The sequence below is a fragment of the Pan troglodytes genome, chromosome X (assembly GCF_028858775.2).
Source record: "Pan troglodytes isolate AG18354 chromosome X, NHGRI_mPanTro3-v2.0_pri, whole genome shotgun sequence".
In the NCBI taxonomy this organism is placed as follows: Eukaryota; Metazoa; Chordata; class Mammalia; order Primates; family Hominidae; genus Pan; species Pan troglodytes.
This window is the reverse complement of record NC_072421.2, coordinates 31786660-31811419: the sequence shown is the minus strand read 5'-3', so window position 1 is coordinate 31811419 and position 24760 is coordinate 31786660. Positions and strand designations below refer to the sequence as shown.

Sequence of the window (24760 nt, the reverse complement as noted above, 5' to 3'; positions counted from 1 at the left end):
TGAGAAGGTAGGTGGTTTGATGTTTGCCCTTGTTCCTTACGTTTCTAGATTTCTCTATTTATAGGCTAGAACCAGCCCTGGATAAAATAATACAAGTTATGAAGAGAAATGTGCAGTTCAGCATTTTTACCCTTCTGAAGTGCGCTTTCTCCCAGCTGCCATGGAAACATGGCGTAACTGGTTTCTTGGATAGTCTCACTCCTCTTGAGTTCCGGCTGTGAGAGCTAGTGAGCTCATTACAACTTGGATCAGAGTCTTGGAAAGTCAGCTCCCAGGGAAAGTGGAGGACAGTCTCTCATGGGGCACGGGAACGGGGGGCTTTAGCTTTATTAAACTGCGTACATACTTTCACTACACAGTCATGCCAAGCTTTAGCCCAGGACAGTGTCACATTGTTCACAGCTGTATTGCATCTGGAGGTTTCTGTGTGCATCCTACACACTTTCCTAAGGCAGAGACTTATCTCTTCCAGCTGTAAGCCAGAGGGAGTGGTGCTGCAGACTCCTAGCAACACATGCGGACTCAAACAACACAGGCAGTTAACTCTCTTGAGTAGTAGACTTGTCGGGCACCAGAACTCCGTTGCAATTCACTGACAGTTACCAGATATACATTTGTATGTCTTCGGTAGCATTGTGATGGAAGCTAAACGTTTTCCCTGCTACTTTCTTCTGGTATGCCTGAATCACTGTTTGAGAATGGATTGGACTTTGGTGCATAGAAAACTGGTAGCAGAAGGCTTATTCACTGCAGTGGGTTGGGGTTAGGCTGAAAAGATGTCAGGGAGGATTAACTAGAGGCAGAATGTGTCATAGTTAGAAGTATTTAGAAGGGAGGAAAGTTTGAACTCTGATACTGTTCCACACTAATATTCATGCCCTGAAAGAATCAGATCATTCTTGCCTCTCCCACTTGGATCTCTAGCTACTGGAATTTGCCAGTTCTTGATATGAACGCTAAGATTTGGATGGAGCTTGTGACCTCATTTAGACCATTTGTTCTGAATGCTGAATAGAACCAGGAAAATAGGAAAAGAGGGTAGAATTGGGGTCATAAGAGAGGAATCGTCGTTCTATGAAAGAAGAAAAATGATAGGAAACTAGGCACATGAGTTAAGAGGCAGTGGAGAAGAAGGATTAGAAAGGGAAAAAAGAAGAGAAACTTTATGCCAATATCTTCTACAAGATGTTTGGCTGGCACAAAACTAACACTCAATACTTTTGCATAAGTAAAGGAATGAAAGAAAATTTGGAATTGGATGCTTATCCCCTGGAAACTGCTACAGGCTGGTGTTAATGGGAAAGGGATCTGTATTTGACCAAAAGTGCATTTCCACGTCTCTACATTTCTTTTTATAAAGAGTCAAAGGGACTCAATGATGAGTGTGTGTGTAAGGGAACTCCACACTAGCAAGTACAGGAAAAATTTGATGGTACTGGTGAAGGATGTTGCACCAATCTGGAGGGGAGGACAGGAATTGGTTTCTCATAGATTGATGCCGCAAGACAATTCATACCATGAGTTGTCTGAGACCACTTAAAAAAGTAAGCAGTGATGACTGGGCAAAAGAGACAAAGGAAGAACCACATCTTTTAGGGGAGAGAGAGAGAAGGACAATTAAAGGGACTCAACTAGATCAAGTTCTACTCACTAAAGGACAGCGTCCAGGCAAATGTTAATTATCTTCAAGAAGCAATCTGTATATATAGCATTTCAAGATACTCCGAGATGCTTTTAATTTATTGAATACTTTTTATTGGTATTTATCATAAACAAGAGACTCACAAATATATCCCAGAGGGGAGGTTTTGGTGTAATTGACTATAGTAGTTATTAAATAATCTATTAATAAAAGCCCACAAAATGGAAGATAGAAAGATAGAACAACAAAAGACAACACAGGATGGTGTTGGTATACAGAATTTATACTTGAAGTTTAACAACACGGAACAAGAAACTTTATTAAAATATTCATTTAAAGAATTTCCATATGAATCACCAGAGGCTCTTAGTAAAATATTGATTCCGATTCACAGATCTGGGTGGGGCCTGAGATTCTGCATTTCTCATAAGCTCTAAGCAGATACTGATGCTATTCTTCCTCAAATCACACTTTGACTAACAAGGACCCACATAGGTTCTCTGTAATTGGTGTTGGTAGTCATTCATGGTTCGATGTAGTTGAGGACTGCCCTCTTAACTACCTCTCGGCTGCCAGGTTATAAAGAAAGCAAGTCTCAGAACAAGTTCTGTCACTTATGAGCATTTATTAGCCAATGGGTACAAAACTATCTTACAGCCTGTGCCGGAGACACAGTGAAGTCACAGTTCTGTCTTTTGGGGTGCTTGGTGTGAGAGGCTCACAGTCTACACAGGCCACAGTCCTCTATTAGAGTGGTTCTCAAAGTGTGGTCCCTGGACCAGCAGCATCAGCATCACCTGGAAACTTGCTAGAAATTCAGATTCCCAGGCCCTTGCCATACCTACTGAATTAGAAAATCTGGAGGTGGGGCCTAGGAAATCTGCATCTTTAAACTATCCACTCCAGGTGATTCTGATGTTTGCTCAAGTCTGAAAACCATTGTTCTAGCAGCAGGATTCCCTCAACCATCTAACTGAATTCTGGCAACTAAGAATCCGGTGAACCACAGCTGGACATTTTGGAATTCAGCCTAGGGCACCATTTCTAAAGATGGAGAACCTACTGGATTCTTCTTAAACTCAATTTAAAGGCAGGGAATGTTTCTAAATGTTTTTCAACAATCTTCATATTTTACAAACCACTAATATCACTACACAAGCCCGTCTAACTATTAATTAGGAAAATTAATGAAACCCCTGGTGTAATAAGAGCTAAATATAACTGAATCACTTACAGTGGCCACCTGTGGCATGAGGCTTTTTGATTAATTGCTAGCCAACCACCCTTGGAGTTCATTCCTGATTAAGACAACTGACCACCTCTACAGTGTAGCTTAAGCTAACACACACATACATCAGAGTGTACTGTTCATGTGAGGGTTTTTAAAGACTCTTAAAATTTACCTTATCAGGGCATAATTTAAACACTATAACATGTTTCCATTTTAAGTGTTCAGGTTAGATTTTGGCAAATGTATACACTCGTGTAACCACCATGCCAATCAAGATATAACATTTCGATCACCTAGAAAACACCCTTGTGTTCCTTTGAGGTCAGTTACCTACTCCCACCACACCCCAGGCTACCATCTGGCATAGTAGCTAAGTTTTGCCTGTTCTAGAAGTTGATATAAGTGAAATCAAACAGTATGTACTGTTTTGTGCCTGGCTTCTTTTACCCAGCTTAATGTTTTTCAGATCAGTTCACATTGTTGCATTATCAGTAGTTAGTTCCTTTTTATTGCACTTTGCACGGTAGTATACCACTGAATGACTTTGCCACAATTTGTTTATCCATTACCTTACTGGTTGGTTTCCGGTTTTTGACTATTATGAATAAAGCTGCTATGGATATTCATGTACACATCTTTTTGTGGACATACATTTTTATTTATTCTGTGCAAATATCCAGGAAAAGAATATTTGAGTCATAATATACATGTATGTTTAATTTCATAAGAAACTGCCTAACTGGTTTCCCAAAGTTGTCGTACATTCCCAACAAGCAGTGTCTGAGAATTCCAGTCGCTCCATATCCTCGCCAACATTTGGTATTCCAGTCTTTTAAACAAAATTGTATGCTGAATAGTTTAAATTACAGACATTGTTTTCTTTCCCCTAGTTGAAATTCAGGCTTTTATGTTTGGTCTCTGCAATGGCCATAAAGCTGAAAATGTTGACCCAAGTGACTTGGATATGGATTGAATTATTGCCCTTTCCTAACACCTCATTAGAATTGGTTTCGTAGGTGCCATTTGATTATGGCAGTCATGTATGTCAGTGTACTTTTTCTTTCTTTCATTCTTTTGTTTATTGATTCATTCAGTTGGTCAGTCGGTCCATGATCTGTATTAAAACAGCTTTTTCAGAGAGCAGTTGCATATTAAGTTGCTAGGAAAAATGACAGAAGTAGGTGACAGAGTTCTTGTCTTCAAGGAGCTTTTTGGAGCTGAGTTCCTGAAATAAATGTAGCCCAGTATCTATCAAGGCTTGTGCAGACTTGAGTAAGAACATCACCTAAATATAGCTTCCTGCTAGGTGACGTGAGTCAGGGCTTGATAGACCGGTGACTGCAGAAACCACAGTAACATATATTGTTGTTATTCTGTGCTGAACATTAGAATGATTGTACCTTAGAATATAGAGCCAAATGTTTATTTTATTCCTAATTATATTTTTAAATACATATCACACACATAGACACATATGTTGGATAAAAAATACTCAAAATGTTAACAGTGCTTATTTAAAAGGTTTATATAAACTTTTTTTGTAGAGATGGGATCTCACTATGTTGCCCAAGCTGGTCTTAAGCTCCTGGCCTCAAGCAGTCCTCCCACCTTGGCCTCTCAAAGCGTTGGGATTACAGGCATGAGCCACTGAATCCAGCCAGTTGTGCCTATTTTTGAGTTTATGGGCTTGTGGATGATTTATTTGATTATATATGTATATATTAAATGTCTAAGTTACCCAAAGTGAGCATGTATAACTTCTACGGTCAGAAAAAATGTTATATTGCCACTTGATTGTTTAAGGTCGTATAGCTATTTAAATAATGTATTTCTTGTTCTCTTTAATCTTGTGCAGAAAACATTCACTACAGTAGATCCAGATTACTTTCTAGAAAAAAATAATGCCTGTCCATCTCTTTCCTCTTGGGAACAGGACTACATGAATGCCCTTCAGGCTATACCACTGTAGTCTTCACAGAACTTAGCCTTCCTGATTGTCAAAGGGCAAAAGGAATTATTTTTTCTTTTCCCCACATTAACAGAATTTTCACCTCCGAAAGCTTGGCGTATACACACTATATGTTTTCTAGGCTATTTTTGTGGTGGTTGTAGTTATTGGCAAATCACTGGGCGTGGGGGGGGGGTTGTCTATTGTTTCTGATGGAATAACAAGTGATCTTTGTTTTCCCTCTTTTCAGCTGACCTGAATAATGTCAGATTCTCAGCTTATAGGACTGCCATGAAACTCCGAAGACTGCAGAAGGCCCTTTGCTGTAAGTATTGGCCAGTATTTGAAGATCTTGATACTATGTCTTTGCTTAGAATAAAAAGTAGGTTGGGTACATTTTTACTTAGAGAGGGGAGAAACAGCTGTCACAATTCCTGTTGCAACGTATAATTCATTCTTTAATGTATCCTTGGCCTAGAGTTTGCCTAGAATGTTTTGTTTTATTTTTAGAATCATTCCTGTCACCATTCCTGAGCTACTGTTGTTGAATTAAGATATCGAGAATTTTTATTTTCCAACTACTGGCATTGGCATCCATAATTACCTTTGTGAAACTTGCACAATCCTTGTTCTACCTTTCTTTTTTTTTTCTTTTTACAAAATGTACTTAGTATTAGAAGACTATGACTATCTGATCTAAACCAAAGTTCATAGACGTGTGGTTTGTTAGCTTGAATGCTAACGTGCAGATGAATGAAGTGGTAGAGGAAAAATGACAGAATTGCTTTCCTCCTTTTTTATCATACATCTGTGGAAAAATCCTGAAGTGTTACACAGGTCTATCATGTCATCAAATAGTTTATGTATAACTCTACTATTGTCTGAGGGTCTGTGTGCATTGATGACATGCCCATGAAACAGGCACAGTTTCTTTTTCTTTTTTTCTGTTTTTTTTTTTTTTTTTTTTTGAGATGGAGTCTTGCTCTATTGCCCAGGCTGGAGTGCAGTGGAGTGGCGTGATCTGGGCTCACTGCAACCTCCACCTCCCAGGTTCAAGTGATTCTCCTGCGTCAGCCTCCCAGGTAGCTGGGATTACAGGCATGCCCCACCATGCCCGGCTAATTTTTGTTTTTTGTTTGTTTGTTTGTTTGTTTTGTTTTTTTTGAGACGGAGTCTCGCTCTGTCACGCTGGCTGGAGTGCAGTGGCGCGTTCTAGGCTCACTGCAGACTCCACCTCCCGGGTTCACGCCATTCTCCTGGCTCAGCCTCCGGAGTAGCTGGGACTACAGGCGCCCACCACCACGCCTGGCTAATTTTGTTTTTGTAATTTTAGTAGAGACGGGGTTTCACCGTGTTAGCCAGGATGGTCTCGATCTCCTGACCTTGTGATCCGCCCTCCTCGGCCTCCCAAAGTGCTGGGATTACAGGCATGAGCCACCACGCCCGGCCTAATTTTTGTATTTTTTAATAGAGACGGGGTTTCACCATGTTGGTCAGGCTGGTCTCAAACTCCTGACCTCAGGTGATTCACCCGCCTCAGCCTCCCAAAGTGCTGGGATTACAGGCGTGAGCCACTGCGCCCGGCCCAACAGGCACAGTTTCTACTCTGATGGAACTTACGGTCTAACAAGGGATAACCAGGATGTTCATAAAATTTGTAGACATAAGCAAATATATGTATAATGTATTAAGAATGTCTACAGTTGGTTAAAAAAAATAAAGTGATCTTGTCTCTATTTCCAAGACCATTTCAATGTCATATATTTAGTTGTGCAACAGTGGGACAATGGGGTACTATGTGAACAGCTAACTGTGTGGAATGAGATTCAAAGAATGTTTGTTTGAAGAGGTGATGTCTAAGCTAGGTAACTCTAGAAGAGTAAGCAGCTCTCTCTCTAGGAAGAGCGTTCTAGTCAGAAAGAAGAGCATGTGCTGAAGGGCCCAGAGAAAGCATGACACATTCAGGAACTGAAAATATGTCAGTATGGCTAAAGCACAGAATTCCAGGGGAAAGATCTATTGTGAAATAATAGGCTGGAGAGAGAAGCAGGAAGCAGATTGTGCAAGGTTTTTAAAACCCAAGTTAAGGAATTTAGAGGTCAGAGGATTTGGCCTGGGGGTGACATAATCAGATTGTCGCTTAGAAAGATGATTCTTGTTGTGGAACAGAGTATGGATTGGTGCGATGTGGGAGTGACAGGAGAAAAAGCTGTTGCAGTAATCTAAACCAGCAATGTGGTGGCTTGAATTAGCAGAGTAGTAAGGGAGATAAGTGGAGAGAATTTAGAAATATTTAGGAAGTGGATTTGACAGGCCTCAGTGATTCCTTTGATGTGGTGCAGGGATATCCAGTCTTTTGGCTTCTCCGGGCCACAGTGGAAGAAGAATTGTCTTGGACCACACATAAAATACACTAACGCTAACGGTAGCTGATGAGCTAAAAAAAAAAAAAAAAAAAAAAAATCGCAAAAAAAAAAAAAAAGAATGTTTTAGGAAAGTTTACGAATTCATTTGGGCCTCATTCAAAGCCATCCTGGGCCACAGGTTGGACAAGCTTGATGTGGTGGGTGAAAGGGAGTCAAGGAAGACACTTAGGTGCTTGGCTTGGAATATCAGGTGAATGTGGGACTTGTCTGGTAAGGTTAGACACGGAGCTGTGGTGCTCAGGAGAAATATACAAACAACGTTTAGGGATCATGAGCCTGTAGGTGCTGCTTGTAACGGGGGAGAGGATTGGATAGCTCCAGGAAAGTGTAGAGTGAGAAGGGAAGTTATTTAGGACACAGGATAAGCAACCTACAGAAGGGACTGCAAAGGAATGGCCAGGAGGAAAGAAGGAAAATTCCAAGAGGTTATGATGCCACATGCTCCATGGGAAGAAAGAAAGAACCCGTTACCAGGGTCAGGTGTTGCTGGGATGTCAGCATAAAGTTGCGGAAAATGCCCATTGGACTTAGCAACAGGAAGGTCCCTAGTAACTTTGGTGAGATTTTAGAGGCACAGTGGAAGTGGTGTGGTGAGTTCAAAAGTGAACCAAAAGTGGAGAATTAGAGAAGGTATGAATGATTCTTGGAGAAATTTACTTATGAAGGGGAGAAGAGTGGGGTGGTAGCTAGTTGGAGGGGGCTGAGGAGTTAATGGAAATGTATGTACAGTCACGTGTTGCTTAACAATGGGGATATGTTCTAAGAAATGTGTTGTTAGGCAACTTTGTTGTTATGTCAATATAGGAGAGTACTACACAAACTTAGATGGTATAGCCTAGTACACACCTAGGCTGTATGGGATAGCCTGTTGCTCCTAGGCTATACACCTGTACAGCATGTGACTGTTGTGAATACTGTAGGCAGTTGTAACACAATAGTAAGTATTGTGTATCGAAACGTATTTAAACATAGAAAGATACAGTAAAAATATAGTGTAATCTCATGGGCTCGCTGTCATATAGGCAGTCCATTGTTGACTGAAATGTCATTATGTGGCACAATATGTGTATATAAGTGTGTGTGTGTGTGTGTGTGTATACATTGATCCTTGAACAACATGGGTTTGAACTGCTTGGGTCAACTTATGTGGATTTTTTTCAATCAAATGCAGGCCAAAAATATAGTATTCGTGGGAATGTATTTATATGAGTTTGAGAAGACAGGGTGAGATTACAATTATTGGCCCAAGAGGAGATGATAAATAATGTGAGTTCTCAGAGAATATGGGCAGGTAATCCAGAGCCCAAGGGAGGGAAGAGATACGTCTCTTCCACTGTAATGGGTGGGGTAGAGGGAAGGATCTGGGCAGGTCCAGGTAACTAAGAAACCAGGTAGCAGCAAGGTGAAGGATGTCTTACTATAAAGGCTTCCATTTTTTGTATGGAGAGGAGAGTCCCTGCAATGCAGTTAACAGCAGGAGATGATGAAGTTGGGCTTATCTTTGTGGAGAATAAGAGAGAGGGCGGAGTTGAAAACCAGCTGTGTGAACCCAGAGGCGGCTGAGTGTTTCACGGTAGCTCCAATCTGCAGGGGTGTGGTATTTCCCCAGGCACACTTAGCAGTTGGGAGCTAGATGCTTCTGTCCTGGGGTAGGCAGAGAACAGCTGGGCAAGAGAAGTGAGGATTTGGGCAAAAGATTGATTAAAATGATACTGACAAGTCCCTGTTGGGTAGGAGAAGCTGTGAACGCATATGGAAACTGGTAATTAGGAGGTAGAGGGATGAAAATGCTAACTCTTCAGGGAGGTAGGGGAAGAAGTAGTAAAGGAACTGAAGGTCAAGAAGTTGTGGTCAGAGAGAATCATAGATGAACATTATTTTGAAGGTGGAACAGTTTCAGGTGATTAGATCTAGGATATAGCCATTTGAGTAGGTGGCAGAGGTAGAGTGGATGTGAATTTCCATGGAGGTGAAATAGCAAGTTAAGGAACTGAGAGGCTAGAATGATGCATGAGTCCCTCATGCCAATGTTGAAATCATGCAGAATTGGAGCGAGAACTGGGCAAAAGAGAAGGACCGTGAACCCTGGCTGCCAGGTCTTCAGAAATAAAGGGGTTCAACCAGAGGATCTGCAGAGGCTAGCAATAAGATAGTCAAGGAGTCACTTGGCATATGGTTCTTACACAGAGATAGAGAAGAAATGCCTTAGAAGTGGAATTATTTGGAAAGAGAGACTAGGCCTTTTCCCTTCATCTTGGTATCCCCAATGCTTAGTACAAAACCTGGCACACAGCATGGTTCAATATGTTTTCATGAAATGAATGCATGAATCAAAGTCAACCAAGGCTTCCATTTCCTTATAGCCTGAAGTTATCATTTTTCAGCTATATAGTTGCCAAGTTTAACTGGTGTTTAAAGGGCTTTCCAGGTCGAGGATTTCCTTTGGACCTGTTAATACGTCATAGCTGGGAAAGAGTAGCTTGGGATGGGATCGAGTCAGGGGGCTGAATAGAGAAAGTTTTCTTGCCTCTTTTTCTTCACCTGCCCCTGCCCCATCCCAGAGCTACTGCTTTCCTTTAATAAAGGAGTAATTAGGCACTGGTTATCATGAAGTGCTAGAGAATATTCCTGTGAGATCCTAAAAGTTCAGAAGATAACCAGTTGTTCCAGTTTATAGTATGAAAAAAAAAAGAAACCCAGAAACAGACCAGATGGAAAAACCTTATAATGACTGTTCCTTTCTATAATGTCCATTTTCACCCTGGATTTAGGCATTATTCGATTTTCCTGCTCAAAAAAAATTCCATTCACATATGTGTTTTATTGTCTGTCATTTCAACTTATAATTTCCAATAAACATTGGGAAAATGGGGGAATTTAATAATATACAAAATTTTGTCCATTGGAGGTGATAACCTTGTAATAAAGGTAAGCTCCGAATGTAGAATAATTTCTTTAAATTTTCACTTTTAAATCAATTTGAAATTCTCTGCATTTCCTTTCTGAGCATGGCTTTTCTAATATGTGAAAAAAATTGAAGTATGCCAAAATTAAGGTGTATTTATCTAAATTAAGTATTGAATTCTCATTAATGCTAGGAGGGTGCCATATATAGTAAAACTATAGAATGAAGAGTTCACCCCATCCTTTTATTGAACATATGTGTGGTCACATTACTTACTTTCAATATATGATTTAGGAGTTTTCTCTTAATTTTATATTTGCTTAGATTTAGCTCCCAGGCTTTTGTCATTTCTAAGCCTGCAAAGCCATGATAAAGAGCTGTTGTCTGCGGTACAGGCAAATAAAACTTGCCCTGGCTAGCTTTCCCTACCAAAGGCCACTTCTACCAACTCTAACTTTAAGGAAAATTAATGATGTTATCTCAGTGATTTCCTGATGCCAGTGAAGAGTTTGAATTACAGATGCCTTGGAAATATGCACTTCCACCTCTATTAAGCACTTGATCTTATTTTTTTTCACTTCCCTATCAATGTTTCCGTATTGCAGAAAGCCAAATAACACAATTGTATCCACTATAGAGAATTCACTATTTAAGTGGAGAGCATCACCGTTGGCCTATAATGTCCCCAGTTTGTAATCAGTTAAGTGTTGCATGACTCCTTACTGCCTCTCAACACATTGGGAATGAAAATGAAACTTGATAGAAAAGCAGGAACAAAGATAAAATCTTGGTAAGAAGGATTTATAAACTGTTTCATATAGCTGATACTCCATTGAAAGTTATGAAGAAGGTCATTTAAGCATTTTCTTTCTCCCTCTGTAGTTCTGATGACATTCTACAGGTGTGAGGCTTCTAAAATTAAAAAGCCAACTTGTAAGAGCAGAAATAAAAACGCACTTAACAAAGCAAGTGTATTTAGTTTATTAATGTGTGGTGGGTTGGAGAGAGCCCAAACCATAGGGCTAAATATACTGCAGTTGATAAGTGTGACAAATATTCTGCAAACAGTAAGAAATAGAGAACATTTTGCCTCTATTCAGCAACTAAAGCACACATTATAGAGATTTGGTACAGGCTGGAGTTGTGTGAATAGTCACAGTTTCTGGACTCGCCCTCACCATGACAAACCAGGTGAAAAATGCACCGCCTTCTCTGTAAATGCACCTCACCTTTTGATGGTGCACTAAGGGTGACATTAGATAGGCTTCAGTTGCTAAAGAAGACTCTCAGGACCCACAATAACATGGCTTACAAATCCATGCTCTATTGCCAGAAAAGGCTACATTACAAGAGCATTACTGTCAGGATATGGATCCACAGCCACAGGCTGCCTCCACAGCAAGGGGGTCTCGAGAGGCCAGTGTAATTATTTTGCCACTCTCCTACAAAAATCTACTTTTTATATATACCATGTATTATTGTTCACATAGGTTAGAGGCCATGTCTCTGTTAGTTCTGAGTTTAAGACATCTTGAGGACATAGCCAAACTAATTTTCTCAGTTTATATGGTTTGACAGATATTAGTGCCCAAGAGAGGTCTCATAACATGACCCGTCTATCTCCCAGGGGAAATACTGTAATCTTGTTTAGCTGTTACCCACTAGGGAAAGAATGGTTTTCTCTCAGTCGGATGCTAAAGAGATTAAAGAACACCTAGTTTTCTAGTAATTATTGGTTCCATTCTCCAGCTATCAACCTTGGCAGCTTGCCATCCCTATCCTTCCTCCTGGAATTGGATGCCCTTGAAGTGCCCTTCTTGCACTAGGAAGTCTTTTTCATCAGTTTATCATTTCTCATTCAAAGCAAATTCTACCTGGCCAGGTATCTCTAGCCCAGTTCCTAATTCTCCTGTTTCTTTTATTTCAAGTGGATTCATGCCCTTTGGTCCACCAGACATGTTGCCATTGAGAAATAACATCTTTAATGGGAAATACACATGAGACACAAAAATGTGACTAGGCTAAAATCATATGAATAGTAGTCACTCCTGAAAGGACTTTGGTTTGGGTATGTCACAGACATTTCTGTAGCCATCCATATCAAATTTCTAGCTTTTCAGTCTCAGGAAAGTAGGCCCACCAAATTCAACTTAAATATCTGTCACTGATTCAAGCTGTCCCAATTGTCCCTCCACCCACTAATGGCTTTCCACATGGAGTAATGGGGCAAATAGCTATTTTTTTAAACACATAATGTTATGACAGATGAAACATACAGCACGTAAGCCTTCTATCACATACCCAATACCTTTGTTAAACCGTCATCATCACAATTAATGGCCACACAGTGTTCATTGAGCTTGTTATAAATCATTGTTCTTCAGATTTGACTGGGTAAATATTCCCTCAGGGTATTTCCTGACACAGATGATTAATAACAGATATGTCCTGTGAAAGAAGAACCAAAAGACATTAACGAATACTAACCAAAAGCCACATTAATATTGCTCCATGGTGTTGTAGTCGCAGTTAGAACTCCCATCTCGTCATCCAGTGTGTTGGATAGGTTGGCTGACTCTCCCACTCACATCTTGGCTCTTTCAAGGAGGAGGAGGTTTTAGCAGAGTCCTCCACCCCAAGAGGCATCTGAGTCTAAGCTAAGGGAGCATATTATTCTCTTATTTTAAACCTCTCCGTAGGCAGCAACATTATATTAGGTTTTCCCTTCCAAAAAAAAAAAAGTATCGGCTGGGCGCGGTGGCTCACGCCTGTAATCCCAGCACTTTGGGAGGCCAAGGCGGGCGGATCAGGAGGTCAGGAGTTCGAGACCATCCTGGCTAACACGGTGAAACCCCATCTCTACTAAAAATACAAAAAATTAGCCAGGCGTGGTGGCGGGCGACTGTAGTCCCAGCTACTCGGGAGTCTGAGGCAGGAGAATGGCGTGAAGCTGGGAGGCGGAGCTTGCAGTGAGCCGAGATCGCGCCACTGTACTCCAGCCTGGGCGACAGAGCAAGACTCCGTCTCCAAAAAAAAAAAAAAAAAAAAAAAAAAAAGAAAAAAGTATCTTTGGTGGTTTCCTTCCCCTTGCAACAATCTCACCTTTTTCCTTTTATCATTAATTTTAAGCCAAACCTCTTCCCCAGCTACACACACACACCACACAATGCAGACAGTCCCCAACTTGTGAAGTTTCAACCTAGCAATTTTTTGATTTCACAGTGATGCAAAGTGATATGCATTCAATAGAAACTCTACTTCTAGATTTGAATTTTGATCTTTTCCGAGGCTAGTAATACGCGGTATGATACTCTCTCCCCTTGCTGGGCAGCAGCACTGAACCTCAGCTCCCAGTCAGCCACAAGATCATGAGGCTAAACAACTGACACTTTACTGTGTAAGGTGTTGCTAGACAATTTTGCCCAACTATAGGCCGATGTAAGTGTTGGGAGCACATTGAAGGTAGGCTAGGCTAAGCTGTGAGTTTCAGTTAGTTAGGTGTATTAAATGCATTTGTGACTTAAGATATTTTCAACCTATGATGGGGTTGTGTGATAGCTTCAATTAGGCAAGGCACAAGGAAGGAGTAATCCATTCCATTGATCCTTGTGGAATGCTTGTGCTTAAGTACCAACTAATAGCCATAGTATCTTATTTTGGAGTATTACCAGCCTTTGATACTCTTAATTGTAGCCCCAGTTCAGGGACTACTAGGTCTGGCATCAAAAAGGAAACCTGTAGTGACATAGGGAATACCTGTAAGTGCCCCACTTGAATTATCTTTTTAATTGTAACTGGTCTCACAGGTGTAGCCCATTTCTCAAAAATGATAGTTGCTTCAGCTTTTTGGTTGGGACTCCACCTGCAGGCCAGAGAGGGTGAAGCCCAATGGAAAGAAATTCTGAACTTAACGTTAGCTTTTGCCAACCCAGCCAAGGAATTGGATTTTTTTTAGCAGCCTTGCCATCAGTTTGCAATTGCCTCCTAATCCATTTTGTTAGCTCCTGAGGTTCAAGTTCTCTCACTTCCAGATTCCACTAGAAAGTTACACCATCAGTAACCAATTTCAAAGCCTGTGTTACTTTCAACCAAGCGTAGCTTGTTGGGCAACTTCAAAGGTTCTTTTTCATCCCTTTTATCAGAATCCTCTTTTTTTCTTTCTAAATAATGCCTCAGTCATACTTTTAGCTAAGAATGAGTTGGAGGTGTTCTAAACAATCTTGCTTCTGACACTCACTGCCCTGACAGTGGAAGTTAAACAGGGTTCAATTGCTAAAGAGGACTCACAGGAACCAAATGACAGTGCTTACGAATCTAGAGTTCTTTGCAGAAAAAGGATGCAATATACCCACAACATTAAAACAAGAATAAGTGTCACAGCCACAGCCTGCCTCACAGCATAGGGTCCAGAGAGGACAGGTACAAGCTATAATTGCCCTCTGTCTACAAGAGCTACACCAAGATGCATTTTCTCTCTTGGAACAAGAGCTACTGATGTGAGCACAAAACACCTTGGAAACCAGGGAGCACAAATTGGAGTTTCAGCCGGGGTTTCTCATATCCCGTGGGTAACCTAGGCATACTGTTCCTATGTAACCAGCCTCAAACTCAGTGGCTTCCGTTGGTCTCACTGTGCCCGGGTAAAAATGGTCAATGTTACTGTTAGCAATAAACAATGGTGATAACCTGCAACTCATGGCTACACTTCAACACAGTAAGTCACTTTGAAAAGCAAGTGCTTTGACCAGGGCTCTGCACTGTGTAGATATTTTAGCAAGTCATCTCGTGCCAACTCCAGCCTCTCTGGAATTAACCCTTACTGCACAGACAACTACATCAAAGTGCATTGACTTTCTTGAAGTGCAAAGATTTGCTTGGGAGGTCCCTCAGCCATAAGTGTAAGTTGCCTGTAGAATGGCATGCCTGGGCAAGAAAAATCAGCAAACATACAGCAGTTCTTCCACCATTACTCACCTCTTTCTGTTTCTGTGCTAATTAGATCACAGAATTATTTATACATCAACATAGAATATCCAGATTGACCTATAGGATGAACTTGGGGTTATATAGGCACCATGAGACTTTTTTTTTCTCCACTAACCAACTTTTTGGTGCTTCTGTTTTATCCTACTGTTGTCATTAGCATGGAATGCAGAATGGTTTTCCTGTTCTGTAAAGTCAGTAAGGACACCTTCTGCCACCCACTTTTCCCCCTTACAATATGTACCTCCATGAGAAATCAGAAAACCTAGATATCCTGCCATAACACCCAGAGTGAGTCTCCATATCTCTGGTCTCAGTTGTCTCAACTGCAAAATGATTTTAAAGCAACCTTCTGGCTCTAAGAGTCTATCACTCTGTAAAAGACAAAAAAAATCTGTCTTACATAGAAAGGAATAGCAAGAGTTAGCTACTGTGGCATACATAGAAAGGAAAAGAATGAGCTTTTGAAGCTAGAAGGTTGAGAAGATGATTAGGCACAACCAGAGCCTCAGGAACCATTAGTGGGATCCCTGTGTTGAAGTCCTGCCTGCTCGCCGCCCCCCAACCGCCACTGTCTGCTTTTCCTGCACAGCAAAGAGGATCCTGGAGAGTCAGCCATTTTTATCCTGTCCCCACCCTCTCTCACCCCCACAGCCCTCATGCATAGGGTATCACCACATGGTCCCTGTTCTTCAATGGCTTCAAAGCCTATAGCATCCTCTACTGTAAACATAATTTAGAAAGTGAAGATGTATTAGAATACTTGGGTTTTTATATAGCTTTAAAGATAGATCTACTAGTGCATACACACAAACACACACACACACACACACACACACACATATATATATAATATATGTAATGGAAATTCCTAGCTTAAGGAAACAATGGTTTCACACAACTGTATCTGCTGGTTGCTTATTGAGGGTCCTAGAAAGAGCTAATCATTACATTTAATGTTTCATCAAAAAGTCTAGGTGTGTTCTCTAAGATGCTCATTTTGAAAAGCATATGCATGGCAATTAAATTGTCCCTATTGATATTCTCACCTCCTTTTCGGGTCCATAGCATGGATTGTGTATACCTAAATGGAATTTTTTTCAAAATAGCTCCATGAAAGTTGAATTCTGTTTGACATGTTTGTTTAGGGAAATGTGCTCTTCAGTCTTCTGTGATGGATTGTTCTTGTGTTTAACCACATCCAGTTTTAGCAGAGCACACTGCACAGTATTTCTCTCCTAACTGTGTCATCTTCTGCTCCTGTAATTTCAGAGCAATTGCTTTGCTCCCCTCTGGAGCTATTTATACTCAACATTTGCTGTTCTATGTGTTACCCATTCACCTGTACAGAGATAAGAGCAGGCCCCATAAAATGAAATGCATGCAGTTTTTCTCTGTTCATTTCCATCACACGGCTAAATAAAGACTCTTAATACAAAAGTGATTCGAAAAATTTTCACTAGTTACTTCTTAAATGCCTGGATCAGAGGCAAAATATTTATGATGACTAAAGCAGAGTAACAAAAAAGAAAATAATTGAAAAACTTCAAACCACCCATAGCTTCCTTCAGTATATAAGGAAACATGTTGGGAATATTGGTGTTTGGAAGAAATCCATTCCTCTCTTCCAGTAATGGAGCTGGCATACCGTGTTTCTAAGTGTTCCTACTACGTGCACTTGAGTATGTGCCCTCTGAGGCAAACAAGCACACAGAAGAGAGAGAGAATAAAAGTTTGAGTCTTCTGTCTCTCTCCAGCCTCCCACGCAGTCTTCTTTCAGCCACTCCCTCCTCACGTCCTCCCGTCCTCCTGCCTCCTTGCGTTGCTTTTTAAAATTCTGTATTATTTTTCTCACTTGACTCTTCAGATCAGTCTCCCAAGTTATCTTCCTTCCTCCCACTTTAAAGAAAGTCTCAGCTTCCATGAAAAGGGTCATTTCTCTACCTTTAGAGTATTTCAGAGCAAAAACAGAGGGGCCTTCCCTTCCAAGGGAGGAGTGCAGACTCCTGCTTCCACCACCATGTCTGTTTCATGCTTCTGGGGAAACTCCGGGATTTTCTGTTTTCCTTTTTTTAAAAGAGAAAAATGTGTGCGCAATATAGGTGCAAAAGTATTTTTGCAGAAACCTACATAGGTATTAACCACTATTTTTGGTTTTTTCTTAATATTTAATTAGAATTGGCCATGAATAACTTGTAAAATATACGAAAGCCTTAAGTTTGCATTTCTTTATTACTGGGAAAGGTGTTTACTGAGCGGGATTTACCTCTATTTATGTGAACTACATTTATAATTGAATTGCCCCTTCCCCCTAGATGCATGAGAGATTTACTTAATTAGCATTGATTCCTTGTCTCAAAGGACTGAGAATTCCAACCAGAGCTTAGGTGTATAAGGTAGTATAAAAGCAATGTTGTTGTGTTTCTGGTTTGGCTAATAAATTGGCTTTAGAGAAATGCATCTTTTTGTGACACTTGGGAATAAAGCTTGTGATTTGCTGATGTTGGACAAGGTTGAAGTTTCACTTTTGTTAAATTTTTGTCCCCAGCATAAGATTAAATAATACCTCCTCAGATCAAGGGAATTTTCCTCCCTCAGCCTTATAAAGTTGTTAGAGGACTTAGAAAGAATATTATGAAATACAATTTGAAGGTGGAAGGAGAAATAAGCGAGCCTCAGGTCTGAAAACTGGATAGATTATACAATTACTTTAGTTTGCCTATAGAAAATTTTAGTGGAGAGTATTTTTTTCACCTAATATTAGGGTAGCAGAGAGATGCTGAGGTGACTGATATTTCAAGGAGAAAAGCGCTTAATGATTATAAATGCATAGCTAGAAATAGAGTTTACACAACCTTAGCCATACAGATTAATCTAACAGATCTTCTCTAATACTAATACAAGAAAGTATCATCGGATCTCTTTAAAAATTTCTGCTAAAACATTTTCTTTTTCTTATTCAGGTGAAAATTGACTCTGTTTATGTGGAACAGGCTAGGTCCCCTTAACTCTCAGATATTCCCCAGTAATCCAAGGATGGGAATTATATCTTTGCCCGTATCTTCACCCAGTGCCAGTGAGATTTAAGAGCAACTTCAGATCCTGAATACTGATCAGACTCATCAACTTAGAGTCGAGGCATAAAAATAAAACACCTTTCAAAGAGAGTGTGGTTCACGTTTGGTGTTTATTAAAGGGTATGAGAGAGTCCTAGCTAGGATTCTCAAAGGAGAAAGGACTCTGAAAGGACGGTTTTACTCTTTGAGTCATTTGTGATTGTATTTGTTTTTGCAGTGGATCTCTTGAGCCTGTCAGCTGCATGTGATGCCTTGGACCAGCACAACCTCAAGCAAAATGACCAGCCCATGGATATCCTGCAGATTATTAATTGTTTGACCACTATTTATGACCGCCTGGAGCAAGAGCACAACAATTTGGTCAACGTCCCTCTCTGCGTGGATATGTGTCTGAACTGGCTGCTGAATGTTTATGATACGTACGTATGGCATGTTTTTATTTCCCGGGCTCTGTCACAGGAGGCTTAGCGTACAGAATGGTGAAGTGTAATTAGCATTACAACAGGGCCCTGGAAGCTGTGGACCTAATGCTCTTCCTGTGATAAATCATTTTTGCATTTATGACTTGAAAAATATTTTGATAAGCTAGGAGTTAAGAGCCAGAATGTAGATTGCTCTCAGATTAGAAAACAAACAAAACCCTGAGACACTCATTTTTCAAATAGTGGAATGAGTCAACATATAGCCCTTGGTTCTTTCCCTTTCTCGCCCATGGATTTTGGAATTCTTCCATGCACTTCAGGGGTGGCTTCCTCTCACTGGCGGCCATGGCTGTGCTCCTGGAGATACTGGCACACCTGTCTCCAGATCAGAATGGTCTTAGCTGATACTTAGGACACTTTTGCAGAAGATTATGAATTGATAGGCCAAACAAAATGAAAACAAGCCCTTAATACAGCAAACTTAGCTTCTCAAACTGAGAACATTTTTCGTTTTATTTTGTTTTTTAATAAGATTTTATGAAGTTTCAGTTTGGCGCCTCCATTCATCACTCTCTCTTAGAGAACAATTGTTTGTTTTGGATTGCACACAAGGGAGATATCCCCAGTTCTGATTTTTTTTTTTCTTGAGCTTAATGAAGACAACTGAAGAAGGGAGCAGAAGGAATTGGTCTTAATTTTGCCTAAATTCTTCTTAGATCTCAAAATTATTACATGCCTCATTTCACCAATCAAGAACATATTCCCATTTGGAAATCTGGGAGGGTTTTCTGAAAAGAGTTGCAAAACAACTGTTTTGCCTTTTACCTTTGTTGTAGACTTCTACTACCTTTTGAACTAAAATTTATACCTTTTTTTCTTTCTTATTTTGATAAGGTCTTGCTTTTTAAAATTTCAGGACCACCTGACTATTACATTCATCATAGTCATCTACCAAGTCCTTGAACATGTCGGATTTCATTTGTGAACTACATTCACATTAGTTTTGATAAGAGTTTGTATTCAGGTTTCCCCTCAAATATATTTTGGCACTGTTTTCTTTGCAGATGACATGTGAATGCATTCTGAATGTATAACTCCCTTCTACCTGACTGAAAAGTAGTTGGTGACAATTTTAACTCCTTGAAGACCTGAGTTGCTGTATAAAGTGGATTTGTTAAATTTTGATCTACCTTTTCTTAAGAGGGAGAAAGATAAGAAAATTTTCCAGTGATAGGAATTTGGTTAGTCCATTAGTGCCCGGGATTTCTTTTTGACTGAGGGATTTAATAAATTTTAGTAGCTGGAAGTTGAGCATATTGTTCACCGAAAATAACCGCAATTGGGACCTATCCTTTGTGATTTTGAAGTGCTAATAGGCGAATTATTCTGAAATATTTTCTCCTTTTTCTTTTTACCAATATCTAAGGGCCAGTAGCTTTCCATAATAAAATAAGCCAAAAAACTATTGAAAGACACATTGTAACTTTAATTTTAGGTTTCGAGGTATTATGTGAAGGTCTGTTACATAGGTAAACTCATGTCACAGGGGTTTGTTGTACAGATTATTTCATCACTCAGGTATTAACCCATTTATGCCTAGTGTTCCATTATTGGAACACTAAGCTTGTGGGAATTATTCATATCCTACTGCTCAAGGTCATCGCCAAGGTCTGATTTTCACAAAAAGTAATTTGCAACCTCCAGCATAAATGGGTTAAGCGCAGTACCCAATAGTTGTGTTTTCTGCTCCTCTCCCTCCTTCCACCCTCCACCCTCAAGACCCCAGTATCTGTTGTTCCCTTCTTTGTGCTCGTGAGTTCTCATCGTTTAGCTTCCACTTAGAAGTGAGAACATGCAGTATTTACTTTTCTGTTTCTGCATTAGTTTGCTAAGGATAATAGTCTCCAGCTAATCCGTGTTCAAAAGACATGATCTCATTCTTTTTTATAGCTGCATGGTATTCCATAGTGTATATGTACCATATTTCTCATTGATGGTCATTTATATTGATTCCATGTCTTGAAAGACGTTTTCTACAAAATGGAAAACTTTTCATTCTTATTTTTCCTTTTTTTTCCCCATGGATAAAATTAGCTTATTAATAAATTTGTTACGTAAAATGCTTTATTTCAGTTTTCTATATGCAAATATAGAAAATAATATGCAAATAAAAGCAATCTATATTAAAACACTGATATAGCAACAGTTTATAAATTTATTTTTTAGATCATATATTTGAATGTTGTTTAATAGAGTATGATATTTTTCTTACAGAGATAAACATTTATATTTTATATTATGTGTTATGTGGCCTGAAGTAATTAATTTTCTTTCAATAAGGGGCAATCTGATGAAGATCTGAGCATTTAAGAGGGCTGAGCAGTTAGTTGCTGGTAATTTTTTTGGCTTCAATGACCAAAGTAGGTAATTTGCTTTAGTAACCAAAGTAGATTGGTGAAGATTAGTAATTCTTCTGCTTACCAACTTAAACCAAGGTGGCTTTCCATAGGTGAATAGAATTTTTTTTTCTTAATTTATGTAGAACTTTTGCAGTTCAAATAAGGGTTTTTAGGAATTGAAACTTGGTAAACATTCAGTGGTCAAGTTGGTTGAATTTCCATTGCATTGTAGGTCATCAGTCAAAGAGATAATGAATTTGGAAAAGTTCAAAACAATCTTAATAAAACAGTGGTCAATAGAGTTCACACATCATTGAGCACTTTACTCTTTTATTTTTCCTTTTCAAGGCTTTATTCTTAACTAGAAGTGTTTACCCTCTAGGAAAGGGTCAGTAATTGTTTTCTGCTTTGATTCTTCATAATAGGGGACGAACAGGGAGGATCCGTGTCCTGTCTTTTAAAACTGGCATCATTTCCCTGTGTAAAGCACATTTGGAAGACAAGTACAGATGTAAGTCGTGTATACTAATGCTGTATTCTTTTATTAATGTTGGCTAATTACCCTAGTTCTAGATGGGAAATGACAGACTGTTCTTATTTGACAGCAGATTCCTCATGTAAGATGTAGAACTGCTTTTAGAGTGTCATAAAATTTGGTTTGTGCCATTCCTTGTCAAACATTAAAATGCAGGCATTTAAGTAGAGAATGAGGATTAGCTTTTCCAGTCCGGGTATTATTTTACATTACATTGACTGTGTCTGAATAAAACACATGTTCCTAGGGGATAAAGTCTGATTTTCTAACCTCTTTCTGTAAGTCGGAAAAATAAGTGTGAAGATTTAATCCCTGCACTTGTCTAGTCTTTGGGTTCTTATTTGAAGAATACTATGTGACATTCATGTTCAAGAAATGTTGTTTATTTTATAATCATCTTACTGCAAGTTGTACTGACACATCCAATTCCGTGACATGACTAACATTTTATTATTTGAGAGACAGATAGCTTGCTGTTTCTTAAAGGATAGATACGTACCACCCTACAGAATTTCCTTTTGATTACGCATTGGGTTCTTCTGCTTAAAAACTGTAAAACCAAAATAAAAGCCAATGCTAGAGGAGTGATGGTTCAGATGACCAAGTGACCATCCATTCATATTGTGAAAGGCTGCAGTGGGTTTTCCCCTTGAAATGCTTATAAGCAATCTTTTCAGTAGGAATATTAAACAAATTCAGCCTAGCTTGTCTTTTCTCTCTTCCCCTGAGGCCTAGCCACACATGTGAGGAGATGTGCTAAGCTTCAGGACAGGCAGGAGATAAAAGCCACTCTGTCTCCTACTGATCATTTCTCCTTCAGGAGTAAGCCACAAAATACACAAACCATTTTGGCTCTCACTTTTATGTAGTTTCCACTTGAGTTTTCTCATCCTCTGAACGAGAGAAAAATAACTGAACAGCTTTTGTTAACCATTTTTCAATGTATTTTGGATGAGATGGGATATCTGTGTGCTTTTCTCCTTTAAATACTGTAGTTACTTATTATAGGTTAGGTTCTAATCTACCGTATGTATGGTATACTAACAGCACATTGTAAATATAATATTAAATTGAATAATTGAGGAAGCTTTGAGTTGGTGTTTTGAATAACTACTAAGAGGGAACATGTTTTTAGGTTGGTGAAACAAAAATATTAAATTCAAAATGAGATGTTTGAAAGTAACTCATAACTTTGAAAATAAACATCTAGGTATGTATATCGGAGAGCAGATAAAAAGCTGTGTGTACAATCTCAATTTTTAGTGCCATCTTAGGTATCTTGTTAAAACATTTAATTTCCTAGAGTTTAAAGTGTGCTTATGGGTACAGAAAGCTTTCTTGGATTTACTTTTTTTGAGGGGCAACTTCTAGGTGAATATAACGTATGATTAAAATTTTATATCTGAGAACAAAACATAACATTGCAAGCATTCAGTATGTTCATTCATTCTGTTACATACATTGGGCACCTACTATCCACCGGGTACTGCCATTCTACTGTAGATACTTCTGGCACACAACTGACCAAGATATCCTTCCCTCAAGGGGATATAATTCTCCTGCCAAAAAAGATAGACACATATTGAATCAATGCCAGCATAACATGATATGAGCTATTAATTAGAAATCTGCAGCCAGGCGCAGTAGCTCACACCTGTAATCCCAGCACTTAGGGACGCCGAGGTAGGAGGATCACTTGAGGTCAGGAGTTCAAGACCAGCCTGGCCATCATGGTGAAACACGTCTCTACTAAAAATACAAAAATTAGCTGGGTGTGATGGCATGTGCCTGTAATCGCAGCTACTCAGGAGGCTGAGGCAGAAGAATGGCTTGAACCCGGGAGGCAGAGGTTGCGGTGAGCAGAGATCGCACCACTGCACTGCAGCCTGGGCGACAGAGCAAGACTCCGTCTCAAAAAACAACAACAACAAGCTATGCACAGTATCCTGTGGGAACACATACATGATGGACTAGAAGCTCAGTGATCTTATGACTCCATAAAGAAGTCCCAACTGTGGTACATTTTTGAATCTCTGGTGTCCAAGGAGGGTGGTGCTTTGGGCCAGTTATATGTCTCTTAATGCTAAAACACTTATTTTTTGATGTAGTTACATCCTATATACAATAATTCCCAAGGATTATGTTCTGGCTTAGAAGAAATTTAAGTGTCGAGGGTACATGTAACTTGCGCTTCTTGCAGTGACACAGTTTATGTAAAAGTTATCACACTTCATATATATACAGTGATCATTAACTTGATTCATAAAAATAATAAATATCCAGATTAGCACAAATTAGAAGTAACCCCACTCTGTGGAAATATTGGCTACTCTTGAGAATTGCTACTGGAATTGAGTTGGATGTCAGGTTCTGCTGGCATCCATGGGTGCTGTGTTTTGACTGTTGCAATTTTCTTCTTCCTTTGTAGACCTTTTCAAGCAAGTGGCAAGTTCAACAGGATTTTGTGACCAGCGCAGGCTGGGCCTCCTTCTGCATGATTCTATCCAAATTCCAAGACAGTTGGGTGAAGTTGCATCCTTTGGGGGCAGTAACATTGAGCCAAGTGTCCGGAGCTGCTTCCAATTTGTAAGTTATTCACCTTCTAGGTAACATATTTATTCTTTCATATTTTAGAAATTAATTAAAAAACCCGCAGAGCTTCGTTTTCTCATATTAGCTCTTCAGGAGGCAGTAGGTATGGGATTTGGGATATTTGGAACCTCTGTAGTAAGCAGCTTCTGGAACTCTAGGTTTTGGGAAAGAAGACAGTGCTGAGGAAGGAAAAGAAGACAGTGCTGAGGAAGGAAAAGAAATCTCCATCTGCAGCAGGGACCCCACAGTTATTGAGGTGCTAGAGGGGAAGAAGTTCAGCAAGGGAGGAAATAAGTCTCTAGCCACAGAAATCCTATGTATATAAGAAAATGGCCTTTGTAGGCGAGTCTCTTAGTCTCTGAGTCCTTTCTCTAATTCTATCATTATAGCCTCCTTTCAATGGCTGTTGGTAAATTGTTAGCACAGCTGTCCTTTTTTTTAAAACTGTCCTTTGTAGCTTTGACATTCCCCTATTATTCCAAAGTCTAGAGGTGTATACTCTCTGCTAATGTCCATCACTGACTGAACACACTCTTGTCCGTTCTCTTTCCTATCCTGTCCCATTGCTTTTTCTCTGTCGTAGTCAGTGCCCCAGAAACA

The 24760-nt window shown here is 39.6% G+C and overlaps 1 protein-coding gene across 19 annotated transcripts in view; it reads left to right on the top strand.

Moving 5' to 3' along the window:
* The window catches only part of DMD (dystrophin), a 2616526-nt gene that overhangs the window by 2507990 nt on the left and 83776 nt on the right, over positions 1 to 24760 (top strand). For all 19 annotated transcript variants that reach the window (XM_063804906.1, XM_063804905.1, XM_063804907.1 and 16 more), the window contains 4 exons: positions 5072 to 5146; positions 18430 to 18631; positions 21459 to 21544; positions 23997 to 24154. In XM_063804906.1, the coding sequence (XP_063660976.1) occupies positions 5072 to 5146; positions 18430 to 18631; positions 21459 to 21544; positions 23997 to 24154 (521 nt within the window). The remainder of the gene's footprint in view (positions 1 to 5071; positions 5147 to 18429; positions 18632 to 21458; positions 21545 to 23996; positions 24155 to 24760) is intronic.